We start from the raw sequence: 25,092 nt of genomic DNA on the forward strand, positions 1-25,092 counted from the left end.
TCATGTTAGATTTGGCATCTCTTTGACTTTTGTACTGCATCTCATTTCCTCCCAGGCCATTCCCTTGTAGTCACTAAATCTCCAAAAGTTCTGATTTTTTGGGTTTTTTTTCAGTTGCATTTCGTTTGATAGTATCTCCTTTCCAGAGCGTTTGTCAGCCTTTCTTTCCTGGGTCGCAAGATTTTGTTTCCCGGCCCGAAAGGAAAATTAATTTCCCTTAAGGCCGGGAAACGAAATATTGCGATTTCAATGGGGACCAATTGGATTATCCGTGGTCCATCTCCCTGCACTACACGGCATCCCAGGACCGTTGATGGTTTTTTGATCGTCCTCCTCGTACTCCTCGTCCTCATCCTCGTCCTCCTCCTAATCCTCCTTCTCCTCCTCCTCCTCCTCATCCTCCTCGTCATCCTCCTCCTCGTCCTCCTCCTCCTTGTCCTCCTCCTCCTCCTTGTCCTTATTCTTGTCCTATTCCTTGTACTCGTTGTCCTCGTTCTCCTCAGCCTGGTCCTCCTCCAAATATTCCATCCTCCTTAATCTCCTCCTTTTCCTCCTCCACCTCCTCTTCATCCTCCTCCTCCTCCTCCTCCTTCTCCTTATCCTCCTCCTCCTCCTCATCCTCCTTGTCCTCCTATTCCTCCCCCTCCTCGTCCTCCTCCTCCTCCTCCTCGTCCTACTCGTCCTCCCCCTCGTCGCCCTCCTAGTCCTCGTCCTCCTCCTCCTCCTCCTCATTTTCCTCCTCCTCCTCCTCCTCCACCTCCTCCTCCTCCTCCTCCTCCTCCTCCTCCTCCTCCTCCTCCTCCTCCTCCTCCTCCTCCTCCTCCTCCTCCTCCTCCTCCTCCTTGTCCTCTTCCTCGTCCTCCTAATCCTCCCCCTCTTCCTCCTCCTCCTCCTCCTCGTCCACGTCCTCCTCATCCTCCTCCTCCTCCTCCAAATCTTCCTCCTCCTCCTCCATTTCCTCCTCCTTCTCCTGGTCCTCATCCTCCTCGTCCTTATCCTCCTCCTGCTCCTCGTCCTCCTCATCCTCCTCATACTCCTCCTCCTATTCCACCTCCTCCTCATCCTCCTCCTCCTCCCCATCCTCCTCCTCCTCCTCCTCCTCCTCCTCCTCCTCCTCCTCCTTCTACACCTCTTCCTCCTCCTCCTACTCCTCCTCCTCCACATCGTCCTCCTCCTCCTCGTCCTCCTCGATGTCCTCCTCCTCCGCCTCGTCTTTCTGCTTCTCCTCGTCCTCGTCCTCTTCATCCTCCTCCTGGTCGTCGTCGTCCTCCTCCTCCGCCTCCTCCTCCTCCTCCCCGTCCTGCTCCTCATCCTCCTCATCCTCGTCCTCCTCGTCCTCCTCGTCCTCCTCGTCCTCCTCGGCCGCCTCCTCCTCTTCATCCTCCTCCTCCTCCTCCTCCTTCTCCTTATCCTCCTCCTCCTCCTCCTCATCCTCCTTGTCCTCCTATTCCTCCCCCTCGTCGTCCTCCTCCTCCTCCTCCTCGTCCTACTCGTCCTCCCCCTCGTCGCCCTCCTAGTCCTCGTCCTCCTCATTTTCCTCCTCCTCCTCCTCCTCCTCATTTTCCTCCTCCTCCTCCTCCTCCACCTCCTCCTCCTCCTCCTCCTCCTCCTCCTCCTCCTCCTCCTCCTCCTCCACGTCCTCATCCTCCTCCTCCTCCTTGTCCTCCTCCTCGTCCTCCTAATCCTCCCCCTCTTCCTCCTCCTCATCCTCCTCGTCCACGTTCTCCTCATCCTCCTCCTCCTCCTCCAAATCTTCCTCCTCCCCCTCCTTTTCCTCCTCCTTCTCCTGGTCCTCATCCTCCTCGTCCTTATCCTCCTCCTGCTCCTCGTCCTCCTCATCCTCCTCATACTCCTCCTCCTATTCCACCTCCTCCTCCTCCTCCTCCTCCTCCCCATCCTCCTCCTCCTACTCCTCCTCCTCCTCCTCCTCCTCCTCCTCCTCCTCCTCCTCTTCCTCCTCCTCCTCCGCCTCCTCCTCCTCCTCCTCATCCTCCTCCTCCTCCTCCTCCTCCTCCTCCTCCTCCTCCTCCTCCTCCTTCTCCTTGTCCTCCTCCTCCTCCTCCTCCTCCTCCTCCTCCTCCTCCTCCTCCTCCTCCTCCTCCTCCTCTTCCTCCTCCTCTGCCTCCTCTTCCTCCACCTCCTCCGCCTCCTCCTCCTCCTCCTCCTCCTCATCCTCCTCCTCGTCCTCCTCCTCGTCCTCGTCCTTTTCCTCCTCCTCCTCCTCCTCTTCCTCCTCCTCCTCCTGCTCCTAATCTTCCTCGTCCGCCTCCTCCTCTTCGTCCTCGTCCTCCTCCTCCTCGTCCTCATCCTCCTCGTCCTCGTCCACATCCTCATCCACGTCCCACTCCTACTACTCCTCCTCCTCCTCTTCATCATCCTCCTCGACCTCCTCGTCGTCCTCCTCCTCCTTGTCCTCCTCCGCATTCTCCTTGTCCTTATCATCCTCCTCATCATCCTCCTCCTCTTCCTCCTCCTCGTCCTCCTCCTCATCCTCCGCCTCATCCTCGTCCTCCTCGTCCTCCTCGATGTCCTCCTCCTCCGCCTCGTCCACCCACATTTCCACCCGCTTGTCCTCCTCCTTGTCTTCCTTGTCCTACTCGTCCTCCTCCTTCTCGTCCTCCTTGTTCTCCTCTTCCTCCTCCTGCTTCTCATCATCTTCCGCCTCCTCCTCCTCCTCCTCCTCCTCCACCTCCTCCTCCTCCTCCACCTCCTCCTCCTCCTCCTCCTCCTCCTCCTCCTCCTCCTCCTCCTCCTCCTCCTTGTCCTCCTCCTCGTCCTCCTCATCCTCCTCGTCCTCCTCCTCCTCGTCCTCCTCGTCCTCCACGTCCTCGTCCTCGTCCTTCGCCTCGTCCTCCATGTCCTCGTTCTCCACGTCCTCGTCCTCCTCCTCCTCCTCCTCCTGCTCCTCTATGTCCTCCTCCTCGTCCTCCTCCTCGTCCTTCTCATCCTCCTCATCCTTATCCTCCACCTCCTCGTCCTCCTCGTCCTCGTTGTCCTCCTCCTCCTCCTCCTCCTCCTCCTCCTCCTCCTCCTCCTCCTCCTCCTCCTCCTCCTGCTCCTAATCTTCCTCGTCCGCCTCCTCCACTTCGTCCTCGTCCTCATCCTCCTCCTCCTCATCCTCCTTGTCCTCGTCCACATCCTCATCCTCGTCCCACTCCTACTACTCCTCCTCCTCCTCTTCATCATCCTCCTCATCCTCCTCTTCCTCCTCCTCGTCCTCCTCCTCATCCTCCTCCTCATCCTCGTCCTCCTCATCCTCCTCGATGTCCTCCTCCTCCGCCTCGTCCACCCACATTTCCACCCGCTTGTCCTCCTCCTTGTCCTCCTTGTCCTACTCGTCCTCCTCCTTCTCGTCCTCCTTGATGTCCTCCTCCTCCGCCTCGTCCACCCACATTTCCACCTGCTTGTCCTCCTCCTTGTCCTCCTTGTCCTACTCGTCCTCCTCCTTCTCGTCCTCCTTGTTCTCCTCTTCCTCCTCCTGCTTCTCATCATCTTCCGCCTCCTCCTCCTCCTCCTCCTCCTCCACCTCCTCCTCCTCCTCCACCTCCTCCTCCTCCTCCTCCTCCTCCTCCTCCTCCTCCTCCTCCTCCTCCTCCTCCTCCTCCTCCTCCTCCTCCTCCTCCTCCACGTCCTCATCCTCCTCCTCCTCCTTGTCCTCCTCCTCGTCCTCCTAATCCTCCCCCTCTTCCTCCTCCTCATCCTCCTCGTCCACGTCCTCCTCATCCTCCTCCTCCTCCTCCAAATCTTCCTCCTCCTCCTCCTTTTCCTCCTCCTTCTCCTGGTCCTCATCCTCCTCGTCCTTATCCTCCTCCTGCTCCTCGTCCTCCTCATCCTCCTCATACTCCTCCTCCTATTCCACCTCCTCCTCCTCCTCCTCCTCCTCCCCATCCTCCTCCTCCTACTCCTCCTCCTCCTCCTCCTCCTCCTCCTCCTCCTCCTCCTCCTCCTCCTCCTCCTACTCCTCCTCCTCCTCATCGTCCTCCTCCTCCTCGTCCTCCTCGATGTCCTCCTCCTCCGCCTCGTCTTTCTGCTTCTCCTCGTCCTCGTCCTCCTCATCCTCCTCCTGGTCGTCGTCGTCCTCCTCCTCCGCCCCCTCCTCCTCCTCCCCGTCCTGCTCCTCATCCTCCTCATCCTCGTCCTCCTCGTCCTCCTCGTCCTCCTCGGCCGCCTCCTCCTCTTCATCCTCCTCCTCGACCTCCTCGTCGTACTCCTCCCCCTCGTCCACCTCCTCCTCCTCCCCCTCCTTCTCCTCCTCCTCGTCCTCCTCATCCTCCGCATGCTTATCCTCCACCTCCTCGTCCTCCTCGTCCTCATCCTCCTCCTCCTCCTCCAAATCTTCCTCCTCCTCCTCCTTTTCCTCCTCCTTCTCCTCCTCCTCCTCCTCCTCCTCTTCCTCCTCCTCCTCCGCCTCCTCCTCCTCCTCCTCATCCTCCTCCTCGTCCTCCTACTCGTCCTCCTCGTCCGGCACGTCCTCGTCATCCTCCTCCTCGTCCTCCTCGTCCTCGTCCTCCTCCTTTTCGTCCTCCTTGTCCTCCTCCTCCTCCTCCTCCTTGTCCTCGTCCTCGTCGTCATCGTCGTCGTCATCGTCGTCCTCCTCCTCCTCCTCCTCCTCCTCCTGCTCCTCATCCTCCTCGTCCTCCTCGTCCTCTTTGTGCACCTCCTCCTCGTCGTCCTCGTCCTCATCCTCCTCGTCCTTGTCCTCATCCTCCTCATCCTCATCCTCATCCTCGTCCCACTCCTACTCCTACTCCTCCTCCTCTTCATCATCCTCCTCGACCTCCTCGTCGTCCTCCTCCTCCTCCTCGTGCTCTGTGTCCTCCTAATCCTCCTCATCCTCTTACTTGTCCTCATTCTCGTTTTCCTCCTCCTCCTCCTGTATCTCCTCCTCGTCCTCCTCCTCCTCCTCCTCGTCCTCTTCGTCCGCCTCCTCCTCTTCGTCCTCATCCTCATCCTCCTCGTCCTTGTCCTCATCCTCATCCAACTCCTACTCCTCCTCCTCCTCCTCTTCATCATCCTCCTCGACCTCCTCGTCCTCGTCCTCATCCTCATCCTCATCCCACTCCTACTCCTCCTCCTCCTCCTCTTCATCATCCTCCTCGACCTCCTCATCGTCCTTCTCCTCCTCGTCCTCCTCCGTGTCCTCCTCCTTCTTGTCCTCCGCCTCCGTGTCCTCCTCCTCCTCCTTGTCCTTTTTCTCGTCCTCTTCTTTGTTCTCCTTGTCTCCTTCTCCTCAGCCTCGTCCACCTCCAACTATTCCATCCACATTATCCTCCTCCTCCTCATCCTCCTCCAGCTCCTCTTTGTCCTCCTCCTCCTTCTCCTTGTCCTCCTCCTCCTACTACTCCTCCTCCTCCTTGTCCTCCTCCTCCTCCTACTCATCCTCCTCCTCCTCCTCGTTCTCCTCTCCCTCCTCCTCCTTCTCATCATCTTCCGCGTCCTCCTCCTCCTCCTTCTCGTCCTCCTCATCCTCCTCGTCCCCCTCCTCCTCGTCCTCCTCGTCCTCCACATCCTCGTCCTCCTCCTTCTCCTCATCCTCCACGTCCTCGTCCTCCTCCTCCTCCTCCTCCTCCTCGTCCTTGTCCTCCTCCTCCACCTTGTCCTTTTTTTCGTCCTCTTCCTTATACTCCTTGTCCTCCTTCTCCTCAGCCTGGTCCTCCTCCAACTATTTCATCCACCGTTTTCTCCTCCTCCTTTTCCATGTCCACCTCCTCTTTGTCCTCCACCTCCTCCTCCTTCTCCTTGTGCTCCTTTTCCTACTGCTCCTCCTAATCCTCCTCCTCATCCTACTCGTTCAACTCTTCCTCTTCCTCGTCCTCCTCATCCTCTGTGTCCTCCTCGCCCTCCTTGTCCTCCTCCTTGTCCTCCTTCTTGTCTTCCTCGTCCTCCTGCTCCTCGTCCTCCTCGTCCTCGTCCTCCTCTTTTTCGTCCTCTTTGTCCTCTTCCTCCTCCTCCTTGTCCTCATCCTCCCTCGTCCTCGTCGTCATCGTCGTCGTCGTCATCCTCCTCCTCCTCCTCCTCCACCTCCTCCTCCTCCTGCTCCTCATCCACCTCGTCCTCTTCATCCACCTCCTCCTCTTCGTCCTCGTCCTCATCCTCCTCGTCCTCCTCCTCCTCTTCCTTGTCCTCCTCCTCCTCGTCCTCCTCGTCCTCGTACTCCTCCTTTTCCTCCTCCTTCTCCTCCTCCTCCTCCTGGTCCTCCTCCTCCTCCTCCTCCTCGTCCTCCTCATCCTCGTCCTCCGCCTTTTCCTCCTCCTTGTCTTTGTCCTCCTCCTCCTCGTCCTCCTCCTCCTCGTCCTCCTCATCCTTGTCATACTCCTCCTCCTCCTCCTCGTGCTCTGTGTCCTCCTAATCCTCCTCATCCTCTTACTTGTCCTCATTCTCGTTTTCCTCCTCCTCCTCCTGTATCTCCTCCTCGTCCTCCTCCTCCTCCTCCTCGTCCTCTTCGTCCGCCTCCTCCTCTTCGTCCTCATCCTCATCCTCCTCGTCCTTGTCCTCATCCTCATCCAACTCCTACTCCTCCTCCTCCTCCTCTTCATCATCCTCCTCGACCTCCTCGTCCTCGTCCTCATCCTCATCCTCATCCCACTCCTACTCCTCCTCCTCCTCCTCTTCATCATCCTCCTCGACCTCCTCATCGTCCTTCTCCTCCTCGTCCTCCTCCGTGTCCTCCTCCTTCTTGTCCTCTGCCTCCGTGTCCTCCTCCTCCTCCTTGTCCTTTTTCTCGTCCTCTTCTTTGTAATCCTTGTCCTCCTTCTCCTCAGCCTCGTCCACCTGCAACTATCCCATCCACTTTATCCTCCTCCTCCTCATCCTCCTCCTCCTCCTCTTTGTCCTCCTCCTCCTCCTCCTTCTTCTTGTCCTCCTCCTTCTCCTACTCCTCCTCCTCCTCCTCCTCCTCGTTCTCCTCTTCCTCCTCCTCCTACTCCTCATCCTCCGTGTCCTGCTCCTCCTCCTCGTCCTTTTCCTCCTCCTCCTCCTCGTCCTCCTCATCCTCCTCGTCCTCCTCCTCCTCGTCCTCGTCCTCCTCCTTTTCATCCTCCTTGTCCTCCTCGTACTCCTCCTCCTCGTCCTCCACCTTTTCGTCCTCCTTGTCCTCCTCCTCGTCGTCCTTGTCCTCGTCCTCCCTCGTCCTCGTTGTCATAGTCGTCGTCGTCGTCGTCGTCCTCCTCCTCCTCCTCCTCCTCCTCCTCCTCCTCATCCTCCTCCTCCTCCTCGTCCTCTTCATACACCTCGTCCTCTTCGTCCTCGTCCACATCCTAAACGTCCTCGTCCTCATCCTCCTGGTCCTCCTCCTCATCCTCATCCTCGTCCCACTCCTACTCCTCCTCCTCCTCCTCTTCATCATCCTCCTCGAACTCCTCGTCGTCCCACTCCTCCTCGTCCTCCTCCGTGTCCTCCTCCTTCTTGTCCTCCGCCTCCGTGTCCTCCTCCTCCTCCTTGTCCTTTTTCTCGTCCTCTTCTTTGTATTCCTTGTCCTCCTTCTCCTCAGCCTCGTCCACCTCCAACTATCCCACCCACCTTATCCTCCTCCTCCTCATCCTCCTCCACCTCCTCTTTGTCCTCCTCCTTCTTCTTGTCCTCCTCCTCCTCCTACTCCTTCTCCTCCTCCTCCTCCTCCTCCTCCTCGTTCTCCTCTTCCTCCTCTTCCTACTCCTCATCCTCCGAGTTATCCTCGTCCTCCTCGTCCTCCTCCTCCTTGTCCTCCTGTTCGTCCTCCTCATCCTCTTCCCCGTCCTCCTCCTCCTCCTCCTCCTTGTCCTCCTCCTCGTCCTCCTCATCCTCCTCGTCCTCCTCCTCCTCGTACTCATATTCCTCCTTTCGTCCTCCTCATTCTCCTCGTCCTCCTCGTCCTCGTCATCGTCCTCCTCCTTTTCGTCCTCCTTGTCCTCCTCCTTGTCCTCCTCCTCCTCCTCCTCCTCCTCCTCCTTGTCCTCCTCCTCCTCCTCCGCCTCCTCGTCCTCCACGTCCTCGTTCTCCTCCTCCTCCTCCTTCTCCTCCTCCTTCTCCTTCTCCTCATCCTCCTCATCCTCCTCGTCCTCCTCCTCCTGCTCCTCCTCCTCCTTGTCCTCCACGTCGTCGTCGTCCTTGTCGTCCTTGTCCTCCTCCTCCTCCTCCTCCTCCTTTTCCTCCTCCTGCTCCTTGTCCTTTTTGTCGTCCTCTTCCGTGCACTCCTTGTCCTCCTTCTCCTCAGCCTGGTCCTCCTCGAACTATTTCATACACCTTATCCTCCACCTCCTTTTCCGCCTCCACCTCCTCCTCGTCCTCCTCCTCCTCCTTCTCCTTGTCCTCCTCCTCCTACTCCTCATCCTCCGTGTCATCCTCGTCCTCCTCCTCCTTGTCCTCCTCCTCCTCCTCCTTCTCCTTATCCTCCTTTTCCTACACCTCCTCCTACTCATCCTTCTCGTCCTCCTCGTTCAACTATTCCTCCTCCTCCTCATCCTCTGTGTCCTCCTCGTCCTCCGTGTCCTCTTCGTCCTCCTCCTTGTCCTCCTCCTTCTCCTCCTCTTCGTCCTCCTTATCCTCCTCGTCCTCCTCGTCCTCGTCATCCTCCTTTTCGTCCTCCTTGTCCTCCTCCTCGTCCTCGTCCTCCTCTTCCTCCTCCTCATCCTCCTCCTCCTCCTCGTCCTCCTTGTCCTTGTCCTCCTCCTTTTCCTCCTCCTCGTCCTTGTCCTCCTCCTCCGCCTCATCCTCCACATCCTCTTACTTGTCCTCATTCTCGTCCTCCTCCTCCTCCTCCTGTTTCTCCTCCTCGTCCTCCTCTTCCTCCTCGTCCTCCTCCTCGTCCTCTTTGTCCTCGTCCACATCCTCCTCGTCCTCGTCCTCATCCTCCTCGTCCTCATCCTCATCCTCGTCCCACTCCTACTCCTCCTCCTCCTCCTCTTCATCATCCTCCTCGAACTCCTCGTCGTCCTTCTCCTCCTCGTCCTCCTCCGTGTCCTCCTCCTTCTTGTCCTCCACCTCCGTGTCCTCCTCCTCCTCCTTGTCCTTTTTCTCGTCCTCTTCTTTGTACTCCTTGTCCTCCGTTTCCTCAGCCTCGTCCACCTCCAACTATCCCATCCACCTTATCCTCCTCCTCCTCATCCTCCTCCACCTCCTCTTTGTCCTCCTCCTCCTTCTTCTTGTCCTCCTCCTCCTCCTACACCTCCTCCTCCTCCTCCTCCTCCTTCTCCTCATTCTCCTCTTCCTCCTCCTCCTACTCCTCATCCTCCGTGTCCTGCTCCTCCTCCGCGTCCTCCTCCTCCTCCTTGTCCTCCTCCTCGTCCTCCTCATCCTCCTCGTCCTCCTTTTCCTCCTCGTCCTCCATGTCCTCGTTCCCCTCCTCCTCCTCCTTCTCCTCCTCCTTCTCCTTCTCCTCATCCTCCTCATCCTCCTCGTCCTGCTCCTCCTGCTCCTCCTCCTCCTTGTCCTCCACGTTGTCATCGTCGTCGTAGTTCTCGTCCTCGTCCTCCTCCTTCTCCTCCTCCTTTTCCTCTTCCTGCTCCTTGTCCTTTTTGTCGTCCTCTTCCGTGTACTCCTTGTCCTCCTTCTCCTCAGCCTGGTCTTCCTCCAACTATTTCATACACCTTATCCTCTGCCTCCTCATCCTCCTCCTCCTTCTCCTTGTCCTCCTCCTCCTACTCCTCATCCTCCGTGTCATCCTCGTCCTCCTCGTCCTCCTCCTCCTTGTCCTCCTCCTCCTCCTCCTTCTCCTTATCCTCCTTTTCCTACACCTCCTCCTACTCATCCTTCTCGTCCTCCTCGTTCAACTATTCCTCCTCCTCCTCATCCTCTGTGTCCTCCTCGTCTTCCGTGTCCTCTTCGTTCTCCTCCTTGTCCTCCTCGTCCTCGTCTTCCTCCTTTTTTGTCCACTTTGTCCTCCTCATCCTCATCCTCGTCCTGCTCCTCCTCCTTCTCTTCCCCGTCCTCCTCCTCCTCCTCCTCCTTGTCCTCCTCATCCTCCTCATACTCCTCCTCCTCTTCCTCGTCCTCTGCGTCCGCCTCATCCTCCTCATCCTCTTACTTGTCCTCATTCTCATCCTCCTCCTCCTCCTCCTTTTTCTCCTCCTCGTCCTCCTCTTCCTCCTCCTCCTCCTCCTCCTCCTCCTCCTCCTCCTCCTCCTCCTCCTCCTCCTCCTCCTCCTCCTCCTCCTCCTCGTCCTCTTTGTCTGCCTCCTCCTCTTCGTCCTCGTCCTCATCCTCCTCATCCTCGTCTTCATCCTCATCCTCGTCCCACTCCTACTCCTCCTCCTCCTCCTCTTCATCACCCTCCTCGACCTCCTCGTCGTCCTTATCCTCCTCGTCCTCCTCCGTGTCCTCCTCCTTCTTGTCCTCCGCCTCCGTGTCCTCCTCCTCCTCCTTGTCCTTTTTCTCGTCCTCTTCTTTGTACTCCTTGTCCTCCTTCTCCTCAGCCTCGTTCACCTCCAACTATCCCATCCACCTTATCCTCCTCCTCCTCATCCTCTTCCACCTCCTCTTTGTCCTCCTCCTCCTCCTTCTTCTTGTCCTCCTCCTCCTCCTACTCCTCCTCTTCCTCGTTCAGCTCTTCCTCCTCCTCCTACTCCTCATCCTCCGTGTCCTGCTCCTCCTCCTCGTCCTCCTCCTCCTCCTTGTCCTCCTCCTCGTCCTCCTCATCCTCCTCGTCCTCCACGTCCTCATCCTCCTCCTCCTCCTCCTCCTCCTCCTCCTCCTCCTTGTCCTCCTCCTCCTACTCCTCATTCTCCGTGTCATCCTCGTCCTCCTCGTCCTCCTCCGCCTTGTCCTTCTTCCTCGTCCTCCTCCTCCTCTTTCCCGTCCTCCTCCTCCTCCTTGTCCTCATCCTCGTCCTCCTCATCCTCCTCATCCTCCTCCTGCTCGTCCTCGTCTTCCTCCTTTCGTCCTCCTCATTCTCCTCGTCCTCCTCCTCCTCGTCATCGTCCTCCTCCTTTTCGTCCTCCTTGTCCTCCTCCTCCTCCTCCTCCTCCTCCTCCTCCTCCTCCTCCTCCTCCTCGTGCTCCTACTCCTGCTCCTCCTCCTTCTTGTCCTCCACATCGTCATCGTCGTCCTCCTCCTCCTTTTCCTCCTCCTGCTCCTTGTCCTTTTTGTCGTCCTCTTCCGTGTACTCCTTGTCCTCCTTCTCCTCAGCCTTATCCTCCTCCAACTATTTCATACACCTTATCCTCCGCCTCCTTTTCCGCCTCCACCTCCTCCTCGTCCTCCTCGTCCTCGTCCTCCTTCTTTTCATCCTCCTTGTCCTCCTCCTCCTCCTCGTCCTCCACGTCCTCGTCCTCCTCCTCCTCCTCCTCCTCCTTCTCCTTGTCCTCCTTTTCCTACACCTCCTCCTACTCATCCTTCTCGTCCTCCTCGTTCAACTATTTCTCCTCCTTCTCCTCCTCTTCGTCCTCCTCATCCTCCGTGTCCTCTTCGTCCTCCTCCTCGTCCTCCTCGTCCTCGTCATCCTTTTCGTCCTCCTCGTCCTCCTCATCCTCCTCCTCGTCCTGCTCCTCCTCCTTCTCTTCCCCGTCCTCCTTCTCCTCCTACTCCTTGTCCTCCTACTCGTCCTCCTCATCCTCCTCTTCGTCCTCCTCCTCGTCCTCCTCGTCCTCGTCATCCTTTTCGTCCTCCTCGTCCTCCTCATCCTCCTCCTCCTCCTCCACCTCGTCCTCGTCCTCCTCCTTTTCCTCCTCCTTGTCCTCCTCCTCCTCCTCGTCCTCCTCATCCTCCTCATCCTCTTACTTGTCCTCATTCTCGTCCTACTCCTCCTCCTGTTTCTCCTCCTTGTCCTCCTCTTCCTCCTCCTCCTCGTCCTCTTCGTCTGCCTCCTCCTCTTTGTCCTCGTCCTCATCCTCCTCGTCCTCGTCCTCATCCTCGTCCACCTCCTACTCCTCCTCCTCCTCCTCTTCATCATCCTCCTCGACCTCCTCGTTGTCCTCCTCCTCCTCGTCCTCCTCCTCCTTGTCCTCCTCCTCCTTGTCCTCCTCCTCCGTGTCCTCCTCCTCCTCCTTGTCCTTTTCTTGTCTTCTTCCTTGTACTCCTTGTCCTCCTTCTCCTCAGCCTGGTCCACCTCCAACTATTCCATCCAACTTATCCTCCTCCTCCTTTTCCTCCTCCACCTCCTCTTTGTCCTCCACCTCCTCCTCCTTCTCCTTGTCCTCCTCCTCCTACTCCTCCTCCTCGTCCTCCTCCTTTTCCTCATCCTCCGCGTCCTCCTCGTCCTCGTGCTCCACCTTTTCATCCTCCTCCTCTTCGTCCTCCTCCTCCTACTCCTCCTCCTCCACCTCCTTTTCTTCCTCCTCATCCTTCTCGTACGCCTACGCCTCCTCCTCTTCCTCGTCCTCCGCGTCCTCCTCGTCCTCCTCCTCCTTGTCCTCCTCCTCCTCCTCCTCCTCCTCCTCCTCCTCCTCCTCCTCCTCCTTCTCGTCCTTCTCTTCCTCCTCCTCCTTCTCCTCATCCTTCTTGTCCTCCTTGTCCTCCTACTCGTCCTCATCGTCCTCCTCCTCTTCCTCCTCCTTGTCCTTGTTCTCATCCTCCTCCTCGTACTCCTTGTCCTCCTTCTCCTCAGCCTGGTTCTCCTCCAAGTATGCCGTCCTCCTTATCCTCCTCCTCCTTTTATTCCTCCATCTCATTCTCCTCCTTCTTCTCACCCTCCTCCTCCTCCTTATCTTCCACCTCGTACTCCTCCTGCTCTTCCTCGTTGTCCTCATCCTCATCCTCATTCTCATCCTCCTCTTTCTTTTCCTCCTCTTACTCCTCATACTCTACTTCGCATATTACTTTTCCTCTTCCTAGTCCTCATCCTTGTCCTCATCCTCATACTTCTACCTGTCCCTGCCCTCCTCATCGTCCTCTTCCTCATCCTCCTCATCCTCATCCTTGTCCTTCTTCTGATCCTCATCCTCCTCTTCCTCCACTTCGTCCTCCTCTTCCTCCACCTTGTCGTCCTCTTCCTCCTTGTCCTCCTCCTCCTTGTTATTTTCCTAACCCTTCCTCCTCGTCCTCACCCTTCTGGTACTCCACATACTCCTCCTTCTGGTCCTCATCCTCCTCCTCCTCCTCGTCCTCCTCCTCCTTCTCCTCCTTGTCATCCTCCTCGTCCTCCGCATTATCCTTGTTCTCCTCCTTCTCATGTTCATCGTCCTTGGCCTCGTCCTCATCCTTGACCACCTCATTCTGCTCGCCATCCTCCTTGTCTTCCTCCTCCTCCTCATCCTCCTTGTCTTCCAACTCCTCCTCATCCTCTTTGTCCTCTCATTCTCATCCCCATCTCCTCCTCCTCGTCTTCCTTCTCATCCTTTTCCTCGCCTTCCGCCACATCATCCTCCTCCACCTCCTCTTTCTCTTTCTCCTCATCCTCCTCCCCTTTGTCCTCCTGCTTGTCCTCCTCCATTTCCTCCTCATCCTCATCCTCCTCATCCTCATCCTCCTCCGCGTCCTCATCCTAGTCCTCCTCATCCTGATCCTCTTCCTCCTCATCTTCCTTTTCTTCCTCCTCCTCCTCTTCCTCTTCCTCCTTGTCCACTCATCCTCCTCATCCTCCTCCTAGTCCTCATCCTCATCCTTATTCTTGTCTTCCTCTTCCTTCACCTCTCCTCCTCCTCGTCGTCCTCCTTGTCCTCCTCCTGCTCGCTCTCCTTCCTCCTCCTCCTTCTACTCCTCCTCGTCCTCCTCATCCACCTCCTCTTCGTCCTCATCCTCCTCCACCAATCTTTATCCTCCTCATCCTCCTTCTTCTCCTTATCCTCCTCCTCCATGTCCACCTCCTCCTCATTTTCGTTCTCCTCCTCATCCTCATCCTCGTACTCCTCGCTATCCTGTTCGTCCTCCTCATACTCATCCTCGTCCTCATCCTCCTTTTCCTCCTCCGCCTCCTATACCTCATCCTCTACTCATCTTGCTTATCCTCCTCCTAGTCCCCGTTCTCTTCCTCATCCTCATAGTTGTCTTCCTCCCTGCCCTCCTCATCATCCTCTTCCTCATCCTCCTCATCCTTGTCATCTTCCTCCTCATCGTCCTGCTTGCCCTCATCCTGGTCTTCCTCTTCATCCTCGTCCTCCTCCTCCTCCTCTTCATCCTCCTTGTCCTCCTCCTCCTCCTCCTCATCTTTGTCCTCATCATCCTGCTACTCGTCTTCCTCTTTATCCCCCTCCTCCTCCACATCCTCCTCCTTGTCCTCCTCCTCCGCTTTGACCTCCTCCTCATTGTTTTCCTCATCATTCTCCTCATCCTCGTCCTCCTCCTCCTTGTTGGCCTCGTCCTCCTCATCCTTGTCCTCCTCCTCATCCTCCTCCTTGTCCTCGTGCTAGTCCTCCTCATCCTCCTTGTATTCCTCGTCCTCATCCTCATCCTCATCCTCATCCTCGCCCTCCTTTTCCTCCTCCTCTTCCTCATCTTACTTGTCCTTCTCCTCCTCATCTTCCTCCTCCTCTTCCTTTTCCTCCTCCTCCTCCTCCATCTCATCCTCCTCTTCGTCCTACTCATTTGCCTCCTCGTCCTCGTCCTCGTGCTCCTCCTCATCCACCTCCTTGTCATCCTCCTCCTCCTCCTCCTCCACCTTGTCCTTCTCTTCGTCCTTGTCTTCCTCAACCTCATCTTCATCGTCATTCTTGTCCTCCTCCTTCTCCACATTCTCCTCCTTCCCTGCATCCTCCACCTTTTCCTTCTCCTTGTCCTTGTGTTCCTCGTTGTCGTCGTCACCTTCCTCCTCCTCCTCCTCCTCGACTTCCTCCTCTTTCTCCTTTTCCTCCTCATTTTCCTCCTCCACCTCATCCTCCTCCTCCTCCTCAAGATTCTCTTTGTTGTGGTCCTTGTCCTTTTCGTCTGCCTACTTGTCCTCCTCCTCCTCCTCCTCCTCCTCCTCCTCCTCCTCCTTGTCCTCTCCTCCTCATCCTTCTCCTCCTCTTCATCCTACACCTCGTCATCCTTTTGTTCCTCATCATCCCCCTCGTCCTGCTCATCCTCCTAATTCTCCCCTTCCTCCTATTACTCCTTGTCCTGGTCCTCTTTCTCCTCCCCCTCCTCATCTTCGTACTCCTCCTCCTCCCCCTTGACCTCCTTTCCGTCCTCCTCGTTGTCAACCTCCTCGTCGTCAACCTCCTCGTCTTTGTCCTCCTCCTCCTCCTCATCCTCATCCTTCTCCACATCCTCCTCCTCCTACTCATCCTCTTTCTCATCCTCCTCCTCATCCTCCTCCTCGTCGTTTTTCTCCTCTTTTTCTTCCTCCTTCTCGTCCTCCTCCTCCGCCTCCTGCTTGTCCTCCTCTTCATCATCCTCATCCTCCTCGTCCTCATCTTTGTCCTCTTCCTCATCCTCCACCGCATCCTCCATCTCATCCTTCTCTTCGTCCGTGTCCTCCTTGTCCTCATAGTCCTCATCCTGCTCGTTCTCCTTCTCTTTGTCGTCCTCATCCTCCTGTCCATCCTTGTCGTCCTCGTCCACCTCCTCATCCTTGTCCTCATCCTACATCTCATCCTTGACCTCCCCCACCTCCTCATCCTTCTCCTCTTAGTCCTCCTCCTACTCATCCTCCTCCTCCTCGTCATCCTCCTCCTCCTCCTCCTCCTCTTTATCCTCCTCCTCTTTGTCATTCTTCTCGTCCTCATGCTCCTCCTCATCCTCGTCCTCCTCCCCCTCTTTGTCTTCCCCATCTTCCTCCTCATCCTCATCCTTGCCCTTCAAGTCCTCCTCCTTCTTGTCCTCCTTCTCGTCCTCATCCTCATCCTCCTTATCCTCTTCCTTCTGCTCGTCTTCTTCCTCCTCATCCTCCTCCTTGTCCTCCTCTTCCTCCTCCTCGTCTTTGTCCTTATCTTCCTCCTCATCACTGTCCTCCTCCTGCTCCTCCTCCTTGTCGTCCTCTTCCTCCTTGTCCTCGTCCTCCTCCTCTTCCTCCTTTTCGTCCTCGTCCTCCTCTTCCTTCTCCTCCTCCTCCTCATACTCCACCTCATCCTTCTCATTGTCCTCCTCTTTGTGCTCGTCCTCGTCCTCCTCCTCCTCGTCCTCGTGCTCCTTCTCATCCTCATGCTCCATTTCATCCTCGTCCTTGTTCTTCTCCTGCCCATCATCTTTCCTCTTCCTCCTCCTCATTTTCTTCCTCCTCGTCCACCTCCTCCTCATCCTTGTTTTCCACCTCCTCCCCCTCCTCCCACTCTTCATCCTCATCCTCCTTCTCGTCCTCCTTTTACTTCTTGTCCGCTTCTTCCTCTCGTCCTCCTTTTACTTCTTCTCCTCCTCATCCTCCTCATCCTCCTCATCCTCCTCATCCTCCTCATCCTGCTCTTTCTTGTCCTGCTCCTCCTCCTCATCCTCCTCCTCAGCTTCGTCATTCTGCTCATCCTCCTTTTCCTCATTCTCCTTCTCATCCTCCTTCTCCTCATCCTAGTCATCATCTTTCTACTCATTATTGTGCCCCTCCCCCTCCTCATCATCATCCTCATCCTCCACCTTGTCCTCCTCCTTGTCTTCCTCCTCAGCTTCATCTTCGTCCTCATCCTCCTCTTCCTCCTCCTCGTATTGCTCCTCCTCCTCTTCATCAGTCTCCTCCTCCTCATCCTCCTTGTCCTCCTGCTCATCCTCCCCTTCCTCATCTTCCTCCTTGTCCTCCTCCTGGTCCTTGTCCTCATCCCCCTCCTCGTCCTCCTCGTCCACCTTCCTTCTCCTCGTCCTCCTACTTGTCTTCCTCTTTTTCCTCATCCTCCTCCTTGTATTCCTCGTCCTTGTCCCACTCCTCCTCCTTGTCCTTCTCCTTCTCCTCCTCCTCCTCCTCCTCCTCATTCTTCTCCTCCTCCTTCTCCTCCTCGTCCTCCTGGAACCAAGGGTCCATTGTGATACTGCAGCACCAAGGAGACCCCTGTGACACTGCAAGGCCTCATGGAAGCAAGGGACCATTGTAACACTCTGGAGCCCCATGGAAACAAGAGGCCAGTGTGACACATCTGGGCCTCATGGAACCAAGGATCCAATAGGTCAGCACCATTGTGACACTGTGGGGCCCCATGAATCCAAGGTAACAGGGAACAGGTCTGCTTGGCTTGGCCTGACTGGTCCAACTGCCCTTGGCATGTCGAAGGTCTCTTCTCATGTAGCCCTGTAACCCTGGGGCTCTGGGCTTTCCTTCAAATGGAAAAGAACTGCCCTTCTCATTCAAGCATCCATAGCTAAAATGGGATTCCCTATCCAAAATTCCCAATATTCAGGGATTGCAGCCAGACCAAAGCTGCCATAACCAATGAGTCTGGCTGACCTTGTCTTCCTGACAGCTGGCTCCCATCTGCCTTCAAACACTGGGGCTCTGGGCCTTCCTTCTATGGAAAATAACCGTCCCTCCTGCGCAGGCACCCATGGCCAAAATTGGTACTTTTCTTCCAAAGGTCCCTATATGCAAGGGTTTCTTCCAGTCAAAAGCTGCCAGGACAGACAGGTCTGACTGGTCTTGGCCTCTGGTGGTTGCCTCTATTCTGCCCTGAAACACTGGGGCTCTGTGGTTTCCTTCCTGTGGAAAAGAACCATCCTTCTCCAGGCACCCATGGCTGAAATTGGGATTCCACCTCAAAAAGTCCTATATCCAAAGATTGCTCCTACACAAAGCTGCCATTACAGAAAGGTTTGGCTGGCCTTGGCCTCCTGATGGCTAGCTCTCACCTGCCTTCCAAACACAGGGGCTCTGTGCTTTCACTTCTATGGAAAAGAACTGGTCTTGTCCTCCAGGAACAAAGGGCTGAAACTGGGATTTCACATTCAAAATTTTGAATATCCATGGGTTGTTCCCAGACCAACCTGCAGGACAGACAGGTCTGTCTGGCTTTGGCCTCTGGGGGCTGCAGCTCATCAGCCCCTGAAACATCTGAGCTCTGTAGTGTCCTTCCTGTGGAGATCACGGTGACGCTGTGTGGCCTCGTGGGACCATGGAGACCACTGTGACACTTTGGGGCCTGGCAAAATGCAGAGCCCGTTGTGACACTGTGGAACCAATGAGCCATTGTGACACCTCTGTCATGGAAGCAAGGGAACATGGAACAGATCTGCCTGGCTTGGCCTCCCAGGGCCCACCTGACATGTCAGGCTGATCTTGGAATGTTAAGGGCTGCCCTGGAGAACAGGTGCTCCATGCTTTCCTTCCTATGGAATAAACCATCCAACTTTCCAGGTGCTGATGGCTGAAATTGATACTCCCCCTAAAAAGTTCCCTATATACAGCCCTGTGCGCTGGCAGCTTGGTCACTGTCCTGCTGTGTGTCCGTGCTGTGGCCACAGGCAGGGACAGGCCATGGGCACTGCTGGGACACAGCTGGACTCCAGCACAGCAGCTCCACCAGCAAAGGGCATCTCCTGAGCGCAGGGCAGGGAGGCTTGGCTCCCCTCCAGAGGCACTCTCAGGAAGAGGCCCAAGGAACAGTTTCTGAAGAGGCTCCTTGTGTTCCTTGTTCTCCCAGGGCTCAGTGGGATGAGATCAGGGTCTCATCACTGTGGCCTTCGGGGTACTCAGGTCTGGGTCAGGTTTTGCTTGTTGGCGACCACTGCCCATCAGATACTGAATGGTCTGTGCTGAACCTTCCTGGGGCTCTGCAGCTTGTGCCAGGGCTGATGGCAGGGGAAGATTTGTCTGGAGGGCCTTGGGAGCTGCCAGGAGAACCTGTAGGGTTCCTGCAGGGACAGTGTGTGCCAGGGACCAGCAGGGAGTGGAGCTCACTGGGCACAGGCCTGGCCAGGCTGGGGTCACCCCGAGATCAAGGACTGAATGTCTGCTGTGAGCCAGGAGAGCTCTACAGCCCAGGGACACAGCAGGCCCAGGGAAAGGAGTCTGGGCACTGCCTGGTCTGAGCCTCAGGGAACTCCCCCAGGAGGATCCAGGGCAGCCCTAAGCCCCTCTGGCAGCCCTGGCACAAGGCAGGCACCTCTGAGCCCCCTCCATGGCCTGCAGAGCCTGTGTGGGAGGGGGTCAGTGCAGGGAGCACCATCAGCTGCCTCTGTGTGCCAGGCTGAGCAGCAGAGCCCAGCAGAGGCAGCCCAGGGCCCCGGGGAGCACAGCCCCCGTGCTCTGCAGAGCAGCAGCCCCAGCTCGGGGCTCTGGGCAGCAGGGCAGGGGCTGCAGCAATGGCTGCTTGGGCCAGCACAGACGTGTTCCCCTGGGAAAGGCTCTGGGGGCAGCTGGCATGGGCCAGGAGCAGAGCAGGAGGCCGTGGGTGTGCAGAGGAGCCCTGGCAAGAGGCTGGCCTGTCCCTGGGCCAGCAGGAGCTGCCTGAGGAGCCCCGGGGCCAACTCTGCTGCTGGGCTGGGCAGCGGGGCTGGGCCTGGGGCTGCAGGAGCTGCCCGAGCTGAGCATCTGCTGAGCATTCCAGACCCAGAGTGGCTGTCCCTGACCTCCAGTGCCGCCAGTTCCTGCTGCAGGGCCAGACCTGACTCTGCTGCTCTGCTGGGCTAGGGCAGGGAAAGGCTGAACTGGGCAGTGCCAAGGAGAGGAAAATAATGGACCCTTGTCCCTACGAGTCCCCGCAGTGTCACAATGGCCCCTTGGTTCCATGAAGCACCACAGGGTCACCATAGTCCCCAGGTCACCCAAGGCCCTGCAGCGTCACAAGGGCCCCTTGGTTCTGTGGAGCCCACAGGGTCAGTTTTGCCAGTGGGCAGGGTCAGCACCAAAGACACAGACATCAACTGAAGGAATTGTGTCATTTATATAAGGTAAATCTGCAAAAATTACAAAAGTAAAACACATAATTATTAGAAAATAATTACAAAAGGAGCAGCTCAGCAATGCAGCCAATCATCAGCACCAAAGATTGCAGCAGAGATTAAGAAAGATGCAGCACCTGTTACCCTCACACTTCACCATCCCCCAGATCCACACAGCAGCTGGGGGAAGCTGTCACAGCCAAGGGCTGCAGAGCCACTCCTGGACACTGGGAATTCCTGCAGGTGCCTCCAGCCACAGGTGAGGCTCCAACCTCGCTGAGAGAGGGCCCAGCTCTGACAGTGCTGAATGAACAAACTGACAGCACTTCTAGTGCAGGAACATCTGGTTTCATCCTCCTCTTGGGTTCCTCCCAAAGCCTGGCCAGGGGCCCAGGACGAACCAAGGGAGCTGACTTTGACCATTCAGCCCCAAACAAGGCCAGATGGGGCCTTGTCTGATTTTTAAGTACACTAAGATAAATCCACATTTCACCAATGAATAGATACAGAGATCATACTGCTAAAAATGATTCATTAATGAGCAGGTACAAATATAACCTTTGGTTGAAAGGTTTATCAAGAGGTCAGCTTTGGCCCAGGGCCTGCTGTTCAGGCCTCAGTCAGGGCCTGGTGCTGAGGACTCAGGACTTCAATTGGGTCCTTTAACCTGCAGATGAACTATAACCTTTATAACACAGTTTAGATTTAGATATTAGGCATAAAGTCATTGCCTCTTGTTCTTCAATTAAGTGCTGTTCAAGTTCATTACTCAGAGCTATAATTCGCATTCCATTTAAAACAGCCCTAATTAGTTGCTATTCTCTGTTGTTTTGTCAAATGCCCCTTTTTTCTTGAGACTGTGTCTTTTTAGAGAAGTCTCAGTACTCCATTTCCAGCACAGTGTCACAACAACTCTAACATGAAATCATAACACACCAAGTGCTCACACTGCAATGATGACAGTGACTGCCAAAAATTCATTACACAGCAGCCTCCAATTTGGCAGTCATGAAGCCAAGGCCACCAAAAATAATTTTCTTCTTGTTGCCACTCTTCTACTGCCTTTTCTGTCAAGGTGATTCCTGACTGTTGTTTCTCAAACCCATCAGATAGCAGTGCAACATTCCTGTCCCATGAGAGCCCAGGTTCCTCCCTGGCCAGCAAGCAGATAATCCCAGGCTGTGTGGTTCTGTAGAGCCCCATTTGTGTTTGTTGGAGCTCCTGGGATGTACTATTGGATATTTTAACAGGATCATTTGCTATTTTTTCTAATAATCAATTTATATCTTTACTGTAATGTCCACAGGACAGGGCAGCGCACATGAGGCACAGGGGGAGCCAGAATCTGGTTTTCTGAGAACAAAGGCGCTCCTTGGGTGGAAAATGTTCTCTTGGCCCCAACTCTTCCTTGTGATTGTTGCTGAAGGACTCTCAAGGGAGGCATCAGCATTGCCTGGAAACAGGACCCAAACCATCCTTTAGGAAGCTGTTTATGGGCAGTCTCCACAGACCCAGCAGCTCCCATTCCTGGTACCAAAGGTCTGATTTCCTATTTCCCACTGTGGGGTGCTGATGGATCCAGGGCTCCTCCCTGGGCCCTCCAAAGGAACCCCATTCCTCCCAACATCAGTTGAGAACATTTCCAGAAATTAGTTACATTGAGTATTTTGGCTACTTTGATCTTTACATTCTCATAAGAATTTAATGACTAATCCTTGGTGAAACTCTAAAGGTGTTTGTGGCAAACAAAGATTCTGGCTGACTCTCAAGACACAGCTTACAGACATCAGCAGTACTTCAGTGACAAGGTTACTCATTCTTTTTCCTCAGTCTCATTTGGGTTAGGAACAATAATTCTGTCGTTCATGGAGCTGGCACTGTGTTAATTCCAGAATAATGCCTCCAAGGTCCTTTGCTGTTCAGCTTTACCATGTTGTCTGTGGCTAACAAGGCTTGGTGGGGCCCTTTCCCCTTTGGCTGGAAGGGGGCCGGGTCCCAGTCCATGAGGGGGACCCAGGCTCCTTGATGGAATTTCTGTGCAAGTCCCTCAGTGTCACAGCAGCCTTCACAGGGAGCCGTGTGGATCAGAGCATTTTCCAAAGGGGCCATTGAGGCAAACAAAGAGATTTGGTCTGGCAGGGTGCCTAAAACAATCTCCTGTAATATTTCCTTGTTCTCACACAGAACACTTGGATGCAGGGACACATTCCCATTGTTCGTGCCCAGGTTTCAGGATTCAAACAGTGCTGTCTTTCCTAGGAGCTGTTCCTTCAGCTGCCTCAGGAGGGCCTTTTGGCCTCTGGAGCTACACTCTGGCTCCATTATTAGGACTGCTGCATCCAAACCCTTTATCTTTACTAACAGCTGTGATTTGAGGTGGATGTCCTTTTTTCCGATTGTTTTAAAAACTGACAATATCAGTTATAGTGCTATTCTGTAGTTGAATAATCCAATTTTGTTCACTATTTTTAACACAATTCCTTTAATTTTTCCTTGATAAATCTGCATTAGTTCCTCCTCCCATCACATGAACACTTTCCAAGGCCAAGCTCCAGTGAGCAGTTATCAAACCAAAGTGTCCTGGAGGAATCTGAATTACTGTTTTGGTATTTATAACTCTCATTTGCTTCTGATTTATGCTAATTAATTCCAAGGCATGAAGGTCCAGCCCTGCAGCCTCTGGGCTGGCCCTGCCAGGGGCCATCACATCCACAACAATTTCCCAGGCTGTCCAAGCCTCACTGCCCATGGTTGTAGTTGCAAATTGGGTGCAGCTGTGCACAGCCAGGGGTTTCCATTTCCCCGGTGTGCCATTGTTAAGGGCATGGAGCACATCTGGGAGATGGGTTCTCCGTGGGGACAGGTTCCCATCTCCTCATTTTGTCAACTGCTCTTTTAATAACCCCTACACCCATTCAACCAACCCTGCAGCTTGTGGATTGTCTGGGATATGAAAAACCCAGCAGACTTAATAATTGTATTTTTGTATTTTTCACACTAACAGACAAAGCATTCCCCATCACAGTATCAGCAAATCCTATAAAAATAGCCAGATTCATCCCTTCCTCCTTTATCTCACAAAGTTTATCACTGACAGCTGGGTCTTGGCTAGTCCTTTTCTCTAGGGTATTTAGTGTTACAGTGAGCAACCAAAGCTGACATATTACGAGTGTCAGCCTTATTTCACAGTATCCATTTTTAATTATACAGATATAAATATAAATTTTTGTGTTATATTTATTACTAGTATTAGTATTACTATTAGTATTACTATTAGTATTACTAGTATCACTTGCACAAGTGAACCTGAGATCAAGATTAAAATATTCTGTTGTTCTATGTGGGAGTGTTCCAACAACAATTTTCCTTTTGTTGGTGCTGTTTCCAATCTGCTGTTAACAAAATCCATCCTCATCTGCCCAAGCCCACAAGTTCTTTTCCTTTCCCATATGCAATTTTTGGATGCATTTTAAGACATCCAGGGGTTCATCCTCTTTTAACCAACTGCCCCACTGCTCACACGGTGCCCCGACCTCAGCCCACTCCAGAGCCAGCCAACTCCAGGGAAGGGCTTCCCATCTGGGAATTTCTGATGGCACTGATTCCTCACGTTTACATTTAACAAGTGACATTTTGCTGTGATCTGGCCAGACTCTGCCAGTTTTGTTTCACCAGTGGGCAGGGTCAGCACCAAAGACACAGACTCCAACTGAAGGAATCAGTGTCATTTACTGCAGCTCAAAGCAGCAAAGGATCACAAAAGGAGCAGCTCAGCAATGCACCCAACCATCAGCATCAAATATTGCCTGCAGTGATTAAGAAAGATCCAGCACCAGTTACCCTCATACTTCACCATCTCCCAGATCCACACAGCAGCTGGGGAAGCTGTTACAGCCAAGGGCTGCAGAGCCACTCCTGGACACTGGGAATTCCTGCAGCTGCCTCCAGCCACAGGTGAGGCTCCAACCTCGCTGGGAGAGGGCCCAGCTCTGACAGTGCTGAATGAACAAACTGACAGCACTTCTAGTGCAGGAACATCTGGTTTCATCCTCCTCTTGGGTCCCTCCCAAAGTTTGGCCAGGGCTCAAGGAGGAACCAAGGGAGGTGACTTTGATCCTTCAGCCCCAAACAAGGCCAGATGTCAGATTTCATGGCCCTGTCTGGCTTCTAAATACAGAAAGGTCAATACATGTTTCACTAATGAGTGGCTACATCTATCACAGTGCTAATGACCATGCATATTTTATTAATGAGCAAATACAAAGATAACCTTTGGTTGGAAGGTTCATCCAGAGGCCACCTTTGGCTCAGGGCCTGCTGTTCAGGCCTCACTCAGGGCTGTTTTCCAGGCCTTGGCACTTCAGGGATGTGGTTTAGTGCTGGGCTTGGCACTGCTGGGTGAACAGCTGGACTGGATGAGCTCAGAGGTCTTTTCCAACAGAAAGGATGCTGTGATTCCATTATTATATCCACTGCATTCAGCTAGGTCTATTTGAGCAGCATTACTTTGCTCCAAAAGTTCCCTCTTGCTCAACTCCTATGGCCTATGGCTGCAGCTCCTTCAGCTCCTGGTGCTAAGCTGCTCATGCTGAACGAGGCGACTCGAAGAGATGAATACAGTCCATGCAATTCCTTCTGGGACACAGAGAGGAAAGGGTGTGGAAACAGGAGCATTGTTGGCTGTGGCCTCCTCTTTGCCCTTCATGCCTTTCAGTGCTTTGAACCAGCCAGGAGCTTTCTCCAAGAGTGCAATGGAGCATCTGTTCCTGCTCTCATGTCTTGACTCACTCCAGTCTCTGACCTTGCCTGGTTTTGTCCCTCTTGCTGTGCCCTCTGTTCCCCCAGGGCTCAGTGGCTGCTGCCCAGGACTGTGGAACTGGCACAGATCCAGTGGTCGAGACCCTCCTTGCTGTGGCCTTGGAGCTGTCTGGGCACAGCAGCCTTTTCCATCTGGAAGCTCCCCATGGACAGGGAGTCCCCAGCTCTGTTCCTTGCACAATCTCCAGGAGCCCAGGTCTGCCATCTCAAGTCCCTGCTGGCACTGGGGGCTCCCAGGTGCCTCAGGCTGCTGTGACACCGCTGCACACGGTTGGGAAGAATGGCAGGGGCTGTGCTGAAAGTCAGCTCCATGTGCTGCTGCTGCTGCTGCTGCTGTGGGGTCATTTGTCCAGCCCTGCCCCAGAGTCAGGGATCAGATCCAGGCCCTGCTGCTGCTCCCTTGGGATCAGCCCCAGTTTGGGTGTTGCTGTCAGGGCCAGCAGGAGCGGTGGCTGGAGCAGCAGGTGCTGACAGTGCCCCAAGCCCCAGGGCTGGAGGGGTCCCTGGGCTGGGCTGGGAGGGAGCTGCCCCTTGTTCTCCCTCTGCCCCAAGCAAAGCTGAACCAGGCACAAGTGGGGCAGCACAGCCACCAGGGAGCCTGCGAGTCTCTTCCAGCCCTGGCTGCTCAGAGTTTGGGCCTTGGAGCCTCAGGTG

The 25,092-nt window shown here is 55.3% G+C and overlaps 2 protein-coding genes and 2 pseudogenes across 2 annotated transcripts; all 4 read right to left on the reverse strand.

Annotated features, from left to right (window-relative positions):
* Positions 1–631: 631 nt before the first annotated feature.
* LOC135306042 (cilia- and flagella-associated protein 251-like) lies at positions 632–2,857 on the reverse strand (annotated as a pseudogene).
* A 566-nt stretch (positions 2,858–3,423) lies between these two features.
* Positions 3,424–6,141, reverse strand: LOC135306068 (cilia- and flagella-associated protein 251-like; the record flags this gene model as incomplete). The annotated part of the gene is made up of 4 exons (XM_064429629.1): positions 3,424–3,643; positions 3,713–3,835; positions 4,226–4,423; positions 6,022–6,141. Coding segments are annotated over 4 exons (654 nt in total), but the record flags the coding sequence as incomplete, so codon positions are not given.
* Positions 6,142–7,316: 1,175 nt separating this feature from the next.
* LOC135306043 (glutamic acid-rich protein-like) lies at positions 7,317–10,212 on the reverse strand (annotated as a pseudogene).
* A 6,129-nt stretch (positions 10,213–16,341) lies between these two features.
* Positions 16,342–17,960, reverse strand: LOC135306060 (glutamic acid-rich protein-like). The gene is made up of 2 exons (XM_064429620.1): positions 17,590–17,960; positions 16,342–16,753 (listed from the first exon to the last, which is right to left on the reverse strand). The coding sequence occupies exons 1-2, from the start codon at positions 17,958–17,960 to the stop codon at positions 16,342–16,344; spliced, it is 783 nt and encodes a 260-aa protein (XP_064285690.1).
* Positions 17,961–25,092: the final 7,132 nt, after the last annotated feature.

Source organism: Passer domesticus, chromosome 8, assembly GCF_036417665.1.
Source record: "Passer domesticus isolate bPasDom1 chromosome 8, bPasDom1.hap1, whole genome shotgun sequence".
NCBI classification, from domain to species: domain Eukaryota; kingdom Metazoa; phylum Chordata; class Aves; order Passeriformes; family Passeridae; genus Passer; species Passer domesticus.